Raw genomic sequence first — 13,994 nt, 5'->3', positions numbered from 1 at the left:
ATCTGTCTGCTAGTGCCTTGTCAGCATCATCTGTTTCAGAGTTTGTTACTCCTGAAGAAACAATACTAACCATACATCCCACCTAGAGATACAGATAACAAAGCCTTCGTTTTTGGAAAAATACAACCTTCAGTGTCACCTCCCTTCAAAAGTACAACTACTCCCCAGATCCTGGGGTAGATACTGTTGTAGTGCACCTTTTCCCCAGACCTGGCATGGGTATGTGCCACTTGAATTCAAAACATCACACATGGGGGAGGAAAAGTCGTGCAGTAATTTCTCAGGATTTAAAGTTTTCCATATTCGAATGCAGTACAAGTGTGAAGTCCATCCACGTGTTTGGCCTGCAGAGCACTTCCTGCCATTGAAGCACTGACTGAGAAACAGCGTCTGCAAATCCAAGCGATTCTTCTGCAAGAAAGTAAAAAAGGAAGGTCACGGGGTTACTTTGCGTTTGGCCTTGCCCAAAGGCTTTTCTAGATCCAGCTCCGTACCACTTCTGACCCAAATGACTGGACGACAAACAAGCTGCTGCTCTCAATTCTAGAGCATTTTCAGCTGTTCTGTAGCACTCACATCATTCATTGCAATAATTTGTAGTTATAATTATAGAGCGTTATTTACATCCTGTTAAAGTAAGATCAGTGAAGAGCTCGGTCTGCGAAGAAAAAATTCCTGGTTGTATGACTAAAAGCAGTGTGCATGGCAAAAACAGATCAGCTTGGTCATCTGCAGTGACTATAATGCCTCACTAGGCTTGGGGCTTGGATGGTCTTTGTCACTCAGAAGCACATAGGCCCTGCTTTAACAGAAAGGAAAATGCTATAAAACAATCAAAAGCAGCTCACGAGGAAACCTGCACACTGTATTGCTAGTGATAACACTCTTCTAAAGTGCATGTTGATAGCACAGCTCGGTGACGTGTCTCAGTTTTAAGCCTTTCATCTCAAATACTGAAACCAAAGCATTTACTGTCTGGGAAACGGGGTGAGAGACTCCACTGGGCAGCCTTCAAGTGACAATAGCTCTCTAGTCAAATACTGTTAAGTCCTGCCCAGTCCATGAGCAGAGGATTTCTCAGACATTTCTGAGCTTTTGAGAAAGAAGGCTCTTTTTGTTGTTTTTTGTTGTTGGACAAGAGCCTAAAGCTCAAATACGCACTTAGTCTCTTTAGGGCTTCTGAGCAAGTTTCACTTTCTGCATCTCCCACTGGAAGGATTTGTGGATATAAAACAATAAGCACAGATATCTGCAAGGTATTCATGTGCTCACTGCTGATGTTATTGCTAGCACTTTAGAAATAGCCAAGTCATTGAAAACTGCTCAAGGAACAAGTCTTGAAAAATACGTAGGGAGCTCTAGATGAGCTGATGCACCCACCTGTTCTGTTCCTGTCTTCTGTGTGGCCAGGCTCTGTCCCTGAACATCCCCATGCTAACAAATGTCGTTGCCTGACAATGCCCACTGACAGCCCAGAGCTTCTGCACAGGCCTCAACTAGAACTGGTTCTTGCAGGATCAAAGCCTGAGACTGCAAGTTGCTTAGGTCAGGGTCTAGGGGCTGTGTGTGCAGGCACATGACAGATGCACAGTGCAAATACTACTTAGCATGTAAAATATTATTTTTTTCCCCAAAAAATTACTTCAACATTTAGTGATGAAGAACTTACTTGCACCAAGCTTGGCTCCCCCTAGGAACTGATCGTGTGAGCCAAAAGTTGACTGGTCCCAGAGGGTCAAGTGTAGGCATGACTGCTGTAGCTGTGCTGGGGTAACATCAAAGACAAACAGATGTTTCCACTGAGGACAGTCTTCTTTCTTCAGGACAGGCGACTTCTGCTTCAACTCTGCTTGGTCTGGAAGGACAAGGCAGCTTCCCAAAAGAAAAAACAAAACGAGAGTTCACCAACTTTGCTGAGCCAAGCAGTGTTTTACTCAATCAGAAAACAGAACATGGGCACTAATCAAGCAGGACCCTTCACTCTGCCTTAGAAAGCAAAGAGTGCAGCTAAGTGCAAGGTAGAACATGATGCTAGTTTGTTTCTTTGGGGGACTTTGGCTCCTTCTGTCTGCCTTCAGTCTGGGTCTTCTATCTGTTTTTCCTCTGTTGTCACTGGCTGATGAGGAACCCCTTACCCCCAGTTCTGTTACCCAATACTGTCTGAAACCTGCCTGTGCAGTAGATAAAATGCTCACCCCCTTCACTGAAGATAAGTACCACAGCAGGTGAAGTGGCTTTGGGAGATATTTTAACACTGTAATGCCTGGCATCCAGAAAGTAAAGTGACTCCACATACTAAGTACCCAGCACACTGAAGAAAAATTCAGTCCTTTCTCTTTTAAAATGTATAGACCAAAATTTTCTTCTCACTATCCAAAGCTGTATTAAATTGTGCAAGGGCACAGCTGAAACCAGGCATGAAAATACAGTATTTCCACCTCCCTCGAGTCACACATTTTTTCCTCCCAATATCTAAAAGCAGATGCTTAAAATAGTGAACTCTGAATTTCAGTGACAACAGTAAATTGTGATGTTCCACTCAGGACCCTTCACTGTCCTGCTGCGTGCTGCTGTTACGCAGACACTCAGCTGTAAACTGTCACAATTACAAACAAGTCTGACTAAGAGCGTGGACAGTGCCACTTTCACACAGCAGCCTCCTGATGAAAGCGAGTTAATTCTTACCTTTGCACAGGATGTTTGTGACACTCTCCATTTCAAGTGCTAAGTCTCATACATACCCTTTAACGAATGAGTTCAGCATTCCAGCAGGTCTCAGCACAGGCAAGTTCTTGGCCCCAAATATCATAACCTGAAGCTGGCAGTTGGGAACTCCTTCGTCTTTTTTTCCTGAAAGAGAAGAATTTATCACATTAAATAGTGACCAGTTAGTTCAGCTGATAACATAAGATGCCGCTGTAATTAAGCAGGAAAATTATTAAGTGCTACAACTGAAATAAGGACTCAGTGCTGTATTCAGATAATTTGAAAGATTTGAACCTGCTTACACAGGTCACGATTCACACAAAGAAAGCAAGCAGTGAATAAAAGCAGTGAATTGCTCTGCGATTCCTATTCCAAAGATAGAGCTTTCAGTTGTATTTCCAAAAAGTACCCATGGGGCAATACCCATAGGAGCGTTTCCCTGAAACAAAGCCAGAAGCAGGAGAAACAGCCCAACCTGTGGTGTGATAGTGCTCCTCTGTTACAGCTCTGTTTGTAGAGCAGAGGCACAGCAGGCATGAGTAGGGAAGAAAGATGGAAGAACGCAAGCTGGTGACTTCAGGATTGTTTGTGGGGGAAAAAGGAAACAAAACTAACCTAACAGCTAATTAAGACTGCTATTAAAGCGATCATCTTTTGCTGGCATTAAAAAGAACAAAAAGGTGAAGTAGGCACATGGTCCTTCACTGATCCTAATTCTTTTCTAGCCAAGGGATTCAGGTATTCTGGAATGTTTGATACCTTCTCTCATCCACCTTTCAAACTGGAAGTTTTTATACTGGGCTGGTACCGACAGTCTTGCAGACACCAGGAGTTCTCCACTGTACTGGATAAGGTTATTTTCAGGCTTTTCAAGCTGAAAAGAGAGACATGCAGAGATTGGCATTACATTCTATTCCACATCATTCTCACAGCTCATTTATATTTATAACAGGTGTTATTCGTGGGCTGGATTGACGGCATTCTTCCCTCAATGACCTCAGAAGGGTGATCTCTCATAACTTTCACAACACTGTGTTGTTAAGATCCAAGCACAAGAACTAACAGTCACCTTGGATTTTAGCTGGTACCAGTTGAATGCCTCCATCGAGTTATCTTCAAAATTCCACGTGGCCAATGGAATCACCACTTCCCCCAGAAACACCCTGTACTTCAGAGCTCCTGCGTGCCACACGGAGATCTGCAGCTGCCGACTCGCCAGCTGGGAGTATTCAATCTTGTACTGGAAAGACAAACAGCATTTATAAAGCAACACACAGGGTGAGTGCAGAGCCATGCTCACAGCCTGCTCAAAGGCTGCCTGACCGCAGCATGGCTGAAGGCATCGGGATGCAGACAGAACTACGCTGTCTGAACGTGCCTTGCAATTTCCATGTTACCTCACTCCTTAAATGCTAAAGTAATGCCCGTGCAAATATGAAATGACATTCCAGGAATACCTTGGCCTCTTGCTGAAGATTTTAATTCATCCAAAACTTTAAGTAATTCTTGACCATTGTTTTTTATAATCTACTTTTCTGTTTTATACTCCCAGCCCAATTTGGCTGCTCTGGTTGGAGGTCAAGATTAAGACACATGACAAAGGTGCTAAAACTTCCATTCTGGTCAGTAGAAATCTACTAAATGCAGTCAGCAGGAGCAAGGCAGTAATTCAGGAGACCAGTCCTTAAAGCCCTGATCTACTCCCTAAGCACAGTTAGAGCTCTCTGAGACATGGCTGGCTATCTGAGATACCCACATGAGTCTGGTAACCTGCATCCACCTGGACTGAAAACAAGGCAATGGCACAGCTGCGGGCATCTCTGCTGACATTTGGGCTGCTGAATCACAGGCTGGGTGTAGGCTCTGGGAAGGATAACCCTGAATCACCCTACCTAGCTTCCAGCGACTCCTAAGAGCACTTGTGCTCCTCACAAACGCATGTACCCAAGTGCAGGTGCCTTCATTTGCAGACAGATCCCACTGAGTGGGATCTCAGTGCTGTGGTGCAGTGCAGTTCACCTCCACTAGCACTATGCTTGTTTGACCATTCCTGCTTGTTTAAACCAATTCAAATCATTTATAATTAATCTACCCTTAGTGTTCACGCAGCCAGCTCAGGCATGGCTCTCACTCTCTACCAGTTCTGCATCGCTCTGGCACTGAAAAGCAACTATAGAATAGGAACCAATTATTTCAGTGTTAGGTGCTTTTTTTCCTCCCAACTTAAACACTATCTACAGACTTTGAGATATACCAGAATGACATAGGTTGTATACATCTTGTTGTTGTTGTTATCAATTTCTAACAATGTTCTTTCCAAACATTTTACCTGTTTCACTTGCTACAAATTGCTGATGTTCATACACACTGAAACTTGCACGTAGCTCAAAGAGAAATAATGTCAGTTTGTCCATTAATTTTGTTTCACATCTCTTCCAAGAATACACTTTACCAAAGACCTCATGTGCTGCTGCAGCTCACTGATGCACAAGCACCTTAAGAAGAGGTTGTGCAGTGACCTGGGCACAAAACTGGAAACAACCAAACTAATCCAGGGGTGCCCCATCCTAACTGCAGAGACACACTCCCAGTGACACGGAAAACAAAGGGCACCATTGGAAAGGGACACCTGTGTAAAATACTCACTCTGCTCTGCAATACGCTCAGATCCTGAACGCACCAAAACAGTCTATGAAAGACACTTTGCTTTTGCCACAAGGTAACTCAGAACAACACCTTTAGGAGTGTTTTGTGCACAAAGGAAGACTCTTCTGAGGGTGCACAATTCACTAGTGGATCTTCAAAAGCATTTTCAGTCCAAAAGTTATTTGGACTGAAACCAACCATTTCTTAATGACTCTTGTCACTGACTCCTGCAATTGCCCCATCAGGACAATTCTGAACTTTCAGGATTGCACATTATAAAAGGAGACATTACCATGGAAGAGTGCTTCTAGTGACACACAATTGCCAGCAGTACCTTCAAAGTCTCATCAAATTCTGGATCCACTGTGCTCTTTTTGACAGCTGTCTTCCGCTTACTCCGAGGAGATTTATCAGGAAGTAAATAAATCTTGACATAGCTTGTAAATAGAGAGGATATGGAATGTGACCAGAAGGGGAAAAATATAAATAAATCAAACTAAGAAAAATGATTTATTTAAAAGAGAAAAATTAATTATTTAATTCAAACACTTTTACTGAGTTTGTAATTTTCTAAGCAATAAAATGGCAAATTGTGATTTATATCCTTTCTCATTAAAATGAGCAGTCAGGCTATAAAGGTCTCTGTATATCATTCAGATAATGTGTTTCAATCCTATTCTAATTGGGAAAGAATTAGGCTCTGTATGCGAATCTGCTATTACATACTCTTGTCCTCTAATAAAATAGCCACCAAGAATGTCACCTTGTCAGCTGTACTGACAGCTTTATGAGGAAAGCACAGAGCGTATTATGTGCTCAAAGAAAAAATAAGGAAGTCGATCACCTTTAGGTTCATTGCTGTTTGTTCACAGCATTAAGTAATGTGACAAATAAAAGGTATAATCACACATATAATGCATAATAATTCATAACACTTACACATATTAGTTGTTGTAATAACCACTAGAATGATAGTGGGAGAGTATGTAAAATGTTCAAAATTTCCTTGAATCAGCATTAAAGCAAAACTGAAAAAAAAAAATAAATCCTTCTGGAAGCTGAGTTGGACAAGTACCAAGCACCAATGACAACTACCCAAAGTTTCTCATGTGTAGTTCATTTCAAAATTAATACTTAAACATTCCCCTTAATACAAGTTCAGTGGGCTGTATTTATATTACAGCTTCAAAACCAAAGAGTATTGGCAGTAGGGAGTGCTGCCTCACAACTTGGCAACTGTATTTTTGGTATAAATTTCAGATAATATGATTTAAACCAATTTCAAACCAGCCTCTTGATTAACTTTCTGGCTAACTTACAGTCAGTTATACTTCATATAATCAGTGCAGAACTTAAACATCTTCCCTATTTTTTCCAAACCTATCCATAGAAAAAACTACTTTTTAAAATATTCAGGTAGTAGAATTTTTAGCCTCTTAATTAAATTGATCCAGGGTGATAGAGTAACAAGTAGACAGTCAGACCTCAAACCAGTCAAATTCAACCAATTCAACACATGTTAAACATTACTTAAAAGTTTGTTTTCTGTCAAGTGCTCTGAGTGCACTGACTGTACTTTTTTCTGTTGGGTTGGGAACCAACAGAAATACATAAATATATACCAACAGAGAACATAATGTCCAGTACACAGCTCTTCCCACAGCACCTTTCAGGCTTCCTGCAACTGTTTGTCCAAATTTATTACCAGGGGACTTAAAGAACTTTGACCCACCCCAAAACACTCCCAAACTGTTCCACTTCGTAAGCTGCTGTTCCAGCGAGGCTCCTTTCAACCCTAGGCTCATCTTTATGACCTTACTCTGCAAGATATTCAAAGCCACATTCCTTCCGGGGGAAGGTGACTGCAACTCTGAAATTTCGGTGTGGTCACTCAAGTGTTCAAACACCCCATGACAGCAGGGGTAGAGTATTTCAGGTATTTTTTTTTATTTTATTTGTTAGTATTTATTTTTGTTAGGTATTTATTTTTGTTAGGCATTTATTGTTAGGTTTTCTGCAAATGATTGCTGCATAGTCAGAGAGGATCAATTAGTAATAAACAAACAAACAAACAAACCACCAATGCTTAACTCTCCAACCCATCATTTCTGTGACCTATTTTATCCACAGAAGTAGGTACTTCTTCCTCTTGTGATATGTAATTATTAACCAACTTCAGATTTTAAAACGTGTTGCAGTATCTGAAATTTCCATTCTTATTACAGATGAGGAAGATGGAAGCACAGAAGCAGTATGGCAATCACCCAGTAACCCACAATGAGTCAGTGGATGAATTAGCAACATGACTCACATTTCAATTTTCCATCTCATGGTTTAGCCACGTGTATATTAATTTTGCAGGCACAACTTAAGAGCTAGAATCTTGTTGCTGTTAAGAGCTAGAATTATTTGCTGTCAGGATCCAAAGGTGCTCATCAGCAACACAGATAACCAACTGCCTGCTCACATGCAGGGGAACAGACAACTAATAGCAGAAAATGGTCAGAAGAGAAATCAAGACGTGCTGGTATGAAACCTGTTTGTCTTGCAGTGTGTAGCTGTAAAAAGTGCAGATATATACACTGGATGTTCTGAAAATGCTAACTGGGCATACATAAATACTGAAATGGATTTATATATGATGGTATCTTCAAACCAAAATATTTTGCTTATTATTTCTTTCTCCTTCTCTACAAAATACTTACGGATTACATTTTTTCTTCTTCTCTTCTCCATAAGCCAGATTCTTGCATCCCTTGATGCAAATTTCTAAGATGCGAGCCTTGAAGATGTATCTTATGGCAAACTCTATTTCTCCTGTGATGTCAGCTTTGCCAAAGTTGCCAGATTCAGTGCAAGTGCTGTTAAGGCTATACAAACTCCCCTAAGAAAAGACAAATGTTTGAGAAAAGTAGCTTCAGATCTAATAGAACAAAACATTTATTTCCCTCAAATGCCAGTTTCTTTAGTGACATGACTGCAGAGATATTGGAAATCATGAAGTCTTTAGGTTAACTGTATGAAACCATTTTCTTGCTTCTGTAACAGCCTTGAAAATTATAACTAATTGCATTTCTACTGCTTCACCTTTTCAGCAAACTTTCTGAGCTAACAAAGTGCTTTCTTAGATAACTTCTATATCTAGAAGTTGTCTCCCAGTCAAGTTGCCATGTGACTTCCCATCAGAAAAATGTGTAAGGTGTTTGAAAGGAAGAGAGTACTGTCTCCTAATGATGGCTTCAGAAAAAGCTCTGAAATGTAGGAATATATGAAATACAGAACTAGACTGCTATTAATAGCGATGCTCATAGCATCACTGCTGAGATGCCAGGTTCTATTAGGTATTAATGGTTACAAAAGCAGCATTGCACATCCAGCAAATACGCTACAAGATCACCCAATTCCATGTAAAATGACATACTCCATACTGTTCAGGAAAGATTAACATACAAAGATATCCAGCCGTCATAAGTTAGTGCATTAAGGAGGTGTTTCCTGGCTCACCTCAGCCACTTTTTTCTCTTTTCATCCACTTACTTTCACCTACAGGGCAAAGGTTTGAATGCCCTCCATCCAGATATATATAAGCAATATTTGTTTCTAGCATTTACAGAAGCCATGAAACTGAAAGGAATGAAGAAACTACAGTCTTTCTGTGGCCCAGCACAGGCACATAATTTGTTAGTGCTATCTACCCATCTTCACTGTAACAAATCATCAACTCAATCAAAATAACTCGGTCTCCATTCATTTATAATGGTACTCTTTAAGGTAAGCTCTAGGATCTTTTTACGTATCATCTGTCATGAAGACGCAGTTGCTGTTGGGATTAATCTCACAACAATATCATCCTAGATTGTTAAAATATCTGTGTTAGATCACTCCTCTGTCTGAAAAAAAACACCAGCCCACACAGGACTGGTTAACCAAGGAGTTCTGCTTGCACAACCCAGCAGCTGAAAGTGCAGAGTAGTGTTTATAAGATCATATCTGTCTTCCATGCAGAAGTGCAGCTTGCCAAATACTCACATTAAAATTCACATGAACAGCTTACTTAAATTAAAGAGCTATCTAGGCTATCTTATAAGCTCTAAGCAACGTAGAAACCTGATGAAAGAAGGGTCAGGGTGCTTATTAAGGAAGTCACAAGTAGTGTTAGGGCTGTTTTGACCTGCTGCTTGTTGCGTGTAATCTTGCTCCCTCTACAAGATGCGTATCAGTGTAATCTATCTCCCTTGCAGGGAGATCTCCCTTTGTTCAGTTCTGCTCTTTCACTCTCTGACAAAGAATATTTGTATTCATCTGACAAAAAAAAAAAGTTTATTTTCCTCAAAAATCCTTCATGACAAAGGAATGCAAGTAGACTTTTTTCTTAGCTCATATGCCTTAACAGAAGTTCTGCAAAAGCGTTTCAAAATGTTTTGCACAGAACCTCTTATTTATTCATAGAAACTGGAGAGTTATTCTGATTAATAATGTTAGGACTGAAAACACTACATATGCCTCCCACCTGATCAGAAATTAAATGTGTTCAATGTAGAAATCACTCTTGCTTCAGTGAACAGAGATTTAGCAATGACTTTATGTATTGTACTCCTACTGGCATGACTGGAAGCTATGGCATCTTATGTTTTGGAAGACATATTTTCATGAAGTGGTCATCAACAAACACCCATAAAGAGAAGTTTAATGGAATTTGACCTTCCTCCCTCTATAAGACAAAATAGTAAAGTTCAAATTGTTGCCAGTAGAATCACAAATGTCATCCAAAATGGTCATTCATTTGTCTGTGCAACGTCTCAGACTCCACAGCACAGTAAACTGTGAGAGCGCCAAAGGCCTTGTGCGTGTTTTCACTCCTCTGCAAAGTGAGCAATCTGGTTAATTCTGATTCCCTAAAAGCCATTTTATTTCCTTTCTTTATAATATCAGTCTTGGTTTCCTTGGCCACTTCACCCTGCTTAACCTCATCACTAATACATAGAAATTATCTTCCACAGTTAATCACAGAGACTTTAAAGTATGTACTGAATTCATTTACAGCTGCCTTCCTTCTCTGTCATTTGCAGTATTCAAAATGTCATCCATCAGGGGAGGTTTCAGTGACATCCTCTGAGCCTATGAACTGCTCCCCTGACTTCTGCAACTCTTAGCTTCCTCTTCATTCACTGACATGCTGACATTTGAATTTCCACTGACATTTGCATTACCACAGCCCTTGCAGAATAACAAAATCCCTCTGTTAAATGATATTTTAAGAAAAAAGCCAGCTACAAATCTAGAAAGAAACACATTCAGGGTCCCAACGCTAATCAAAAACTGAAAGAATGTTAGATGGATTTGCAAAATTCAGAGGAACCTGACACATCAGTTATTCATTATTAATGGATACATCCATCTATCAATTATCTATTATTAATTTGATTTGGCTAATGCTGTAAGAAGTTCACAGTGCTTCCACGATGATTATGCCAAAGGCAGGCAGCCTTTTATCAGAGAGAAACTCAAGTGAAATCCCTGTTTCATTTTGTAATACAATCCAAAATCTTAGCTTTTATGTTTGTCCTCATTTGGTACCTATTCTGGTGTGCTTCGCACTTCAACTTACATGCTTCCTGCCATCACAGAAAACTGCATCACTTGTGGGACTGGTTGTTATGTCTTCTTCTTGCTTGAAACTCCTTTTGGTAAGGATTTCATTATCATTTTGGGCCCCAGTGATGAGCTGTTGAAGACTGGGTGTATTTTTTATCTGTAAGAGATTAAGCAATTAATTTTGTTTTGTTTAAGAAAAAAGCTCTGATTCCTTCAGCAATGCTATCACATGAAAATTAGTAAATAGCTACAATTCTCTCTGATCAATGTCATGCAGGTGGCACACTTCCAATGAAAATGTAGTAACTTAATTTAAATATTTATTTACAACATTCTCATGCCAGCTAGTAGTACATTCATTATATTCATAACTTTCTAAAATCAACACTCAACCACCTAAGCTATGGATCACTACTTCCACAGTAATTGCTAACAGTCTACTAACAACACACCAAATGTAGCAATACACCAATAAAATGCCTTATTAGTCTTTAATAAAACAGTATTTTTTCAAAGAAATAAATAAACAAACTTCTGATGTTTTCTTGACTTTGCTTTGACTTTAAGTTCATTCACTTTCCCAATCTTCCTATGAAAGCTTTGATAACTTGTCGAAAACTGTATAGTAGCAGAACCTGAGATTTACTTTCAGCCACCTGTGTTATCACGTTATTAACCCTGTTGTTATTGAAGTGCCAAAAGACTGACACACATGGCTGGCAATATACTGAAAATGAGTTTGGGGTCACTCTGACACACCATTACCCCTGTATGATACAATCTATGAAAAGTGTGTTCACAGTTCAGTGGGTAGGAAAAGGGTGAGGTGAGAAGTTTTACAGGGTGAGGATCTAAGAGAATAATTGTATAACAAGGATTACCCAAAAGACTAGAAAGACTACAGTGTGGCTGAATCAACAAAGGAACAGAACTTATTTGCATCAGAAATAGATAACAAACATTTATCAGACCTAGAAACCTCTTCTGCACCATCAGCAAAAAGCACTAAAGAATGAGGACAGCAGAAGAGATAATATATTGAGATTACTTTAAAAAAAATAAAAGTAAAAAAACCAACAACCACAGGATGTGGAAAATGGAAAGCAGTGTGCTGTTATTATAGTACACAGTAGTTGTTATGTGTAATAACTGCCCTACCTTAAAAATAGATGTAAGAATTCATTAAGTTCCCTTTTGAAAAGGAAACAGACAGAAAACAAAATGTGTTCAGGATACAGACTTAAAAAGAAAACCCCAAAACATAACATTTCTCAGTAGATAAATTTTCTTCTCACTTTTAAAAATCTGAAACACCACCAATTTAATTTCCTAACCAAAACAAAGTGCCACACACTGAATTTTGGCTTCTATACTTGGTTCTGAAAGACTTCTCGATTTTGTTAAACAGAAAAGTAAGTGACTGAGAATGCGACATGAATACCAGCACTAAAGTTAGCACCATGTCATAAGCAAGACTCCCACCTAGCCCAATTCATTAGAATTGGCTGCAACAGTATGAATCCACTGTCACAGGAGCAGTAACCCGCAGGTACTGATACACCACAAAATGCTTCCAAAGCTTGCACATTTCTGCTTGTTCCCCCAGCAAGGTAGGTATAATTAAGTCCCTCTAATGAACTTAAAGAGTCTGATAGTGAGAGATCCTAGAAAACACTACTTAATTAACTTCCTAGGTTCAGACTTTACAGGGGTTCGCACTTCTTGCTTTTGAATTGTTGTTTGTTTGTTCTAAATTTGAGTAATTAATTTTCAAAGGTGTTTTACAAGTACAATTTAAAACAGTTTTTTTCCCTCTATTTTTAGTCATGGTTCTAGCAATGATGTAAATATCTGCCCTTGTTAAATGAAAAGAGTAATTGGAAGTAATACAAATGCAAGAATAATGCAATATTGCTATTGACGGGGATTAATAATTTTTAAAGTCACAGCAAAGATACAGAAAGCCAGCATGTAAGTGCAGGGACAGGCAAGTAAAATCTCCTTCAATATGAAAACACCTAAATGTCAAAGATGATATTCACAAGAAAAAAAGAGACCAACAGTAATTCTAGCAAAACTAAAATTCTAGTTTAGATATAGCCTAACTGGTTTGAATGAAACAAATGGACCCTGAATCATAGAAATAGAGCTCCGACAACACAAAGAACATTGAAATCTAGCTTTCAAAACCTGCAAAGGGTGGACATAAATTGAGCCCTAAACCTTTAAATAGACAATTAAAATCTGACACAATTTTTTTGTCTCCTACATACATTTGCCAACCCAAAGAATCCACCTATCTTTTAAACATGACAGGTTGCTTGTGATCATCATGCAATGAAACAGTTAAAAGTTCATATTATCTACAAATAGTGTTTTATAATCTGATGTTTTTCAATGCATTAAGAGAGCAGTGCTCTGCCAGTGGAATAGTAGATAAAGTAACAGTAATGTGTATAGCTTGCCACAATCAAAGCACCACTTGGGTAGTTAATGTTGCTAATTTTATGTGTAACTGCATGCATAAATACCAGAATTAATTTCCAAGAGTTCACATACATTGCTGGTCCAATCCAAATCGCTAGCTCATGCTATCTGACATCCTGTCTCTTCCATTTATCAATACATAACATTTCAGAGGAAAATAAAAAGTGTGCACTGAGGTAGCTGTGAATAATATCATAAAATGAGGTCTGGCCCCAAGCAAAAGCCCTTCTTAAATTCAGCCACTTGGCAGACTGCATTTACTCATAAAGTTGAGCAAGGCAATTCAGTAAGTATGTACTATGTGGAAATTTGAGTATAGAGAAAGTTCAGTCATTTGAGAGGTGAAAGCATTCAAAACAAGTTTTTCAGTGTACCTTTAAAGCAGGTATGTAACATCATACTCATCCTTGCCTACCTCATGAAAAGAAGATTGGATTTTTCACAGACTTCTCAAGCAACTTCTCACAGTATCTTTCTGGACAAAATTTCCAGCACACAGCTACACAAGTACATACATACAATGGGTGTACAGTTGGCTGATGGGTTGGTTGGGCACAAAG

General features: G+C 39.2%; 1 protein-coding gene across 1 annotated transcript in view; it reads right to left on the bottom strand.

Moving 5' to 3' along the window:
- Positions 1 to 280: 280 nt before the first annotated feature.
- The window catches only part of SYTL3 (synaptotagmin like 3), a gene marked incomplete at both ends in the record, with an annotated part of 28,548 nt that continues 14,834 nt past the window's right edge, over positions 281 to 13,994 (bottom strand). Inside the window, 8 exons of the mRNA XM_084285159.1 lie at positions 281 to 411; positions 1,670 to 1,872; positions 2,742 to 2,850; positions 3,466 to 3,580; positions 3,776 to 3,946; positions 5,687 to 5,789; positions 8,058 to 8,236; positions 10,961 to 11,104. Coding sequence (XP_084141285.1) covers positions 281 to 411; positions 1,670 to 1,872; positions 2,742 to 2,850; positions 3,466 to 3,580; positions 3,776 to 3,946; positions 5,687 to 5,789; positions 8,058 to 8,236; positions 10,961 to 11,104 — 1,155 coding nt within the window. The remainder of the gene's footprint in view (positions 412 to 1,669; positions 1,873 to 2,741; positions 2,851 to 3,465; positions 3,581 to 3,775; positions 3,947 to 5,686; positions 5,790 to 8,057; positions 8,237 to 10,960; positions 11,105 to 13,994) is intronic.

This window comes from Netta rufina (genome assembly GCF_964035555.1).
Source record: "Netta rufina genome assembly, chromosome: 3".
NCBI classification, from domain to species: domain Eukaryota; kingdom Metazoa; phylum Chordata; class Aves; order Anseriformes; family Anatidae; genus Netta; species Netta rufina.
The sequence above is the reverse complement of the archived record's forward strand: the minus strand, read 5'-3'. Positions and strand labels throughout refer to the sequence as shown.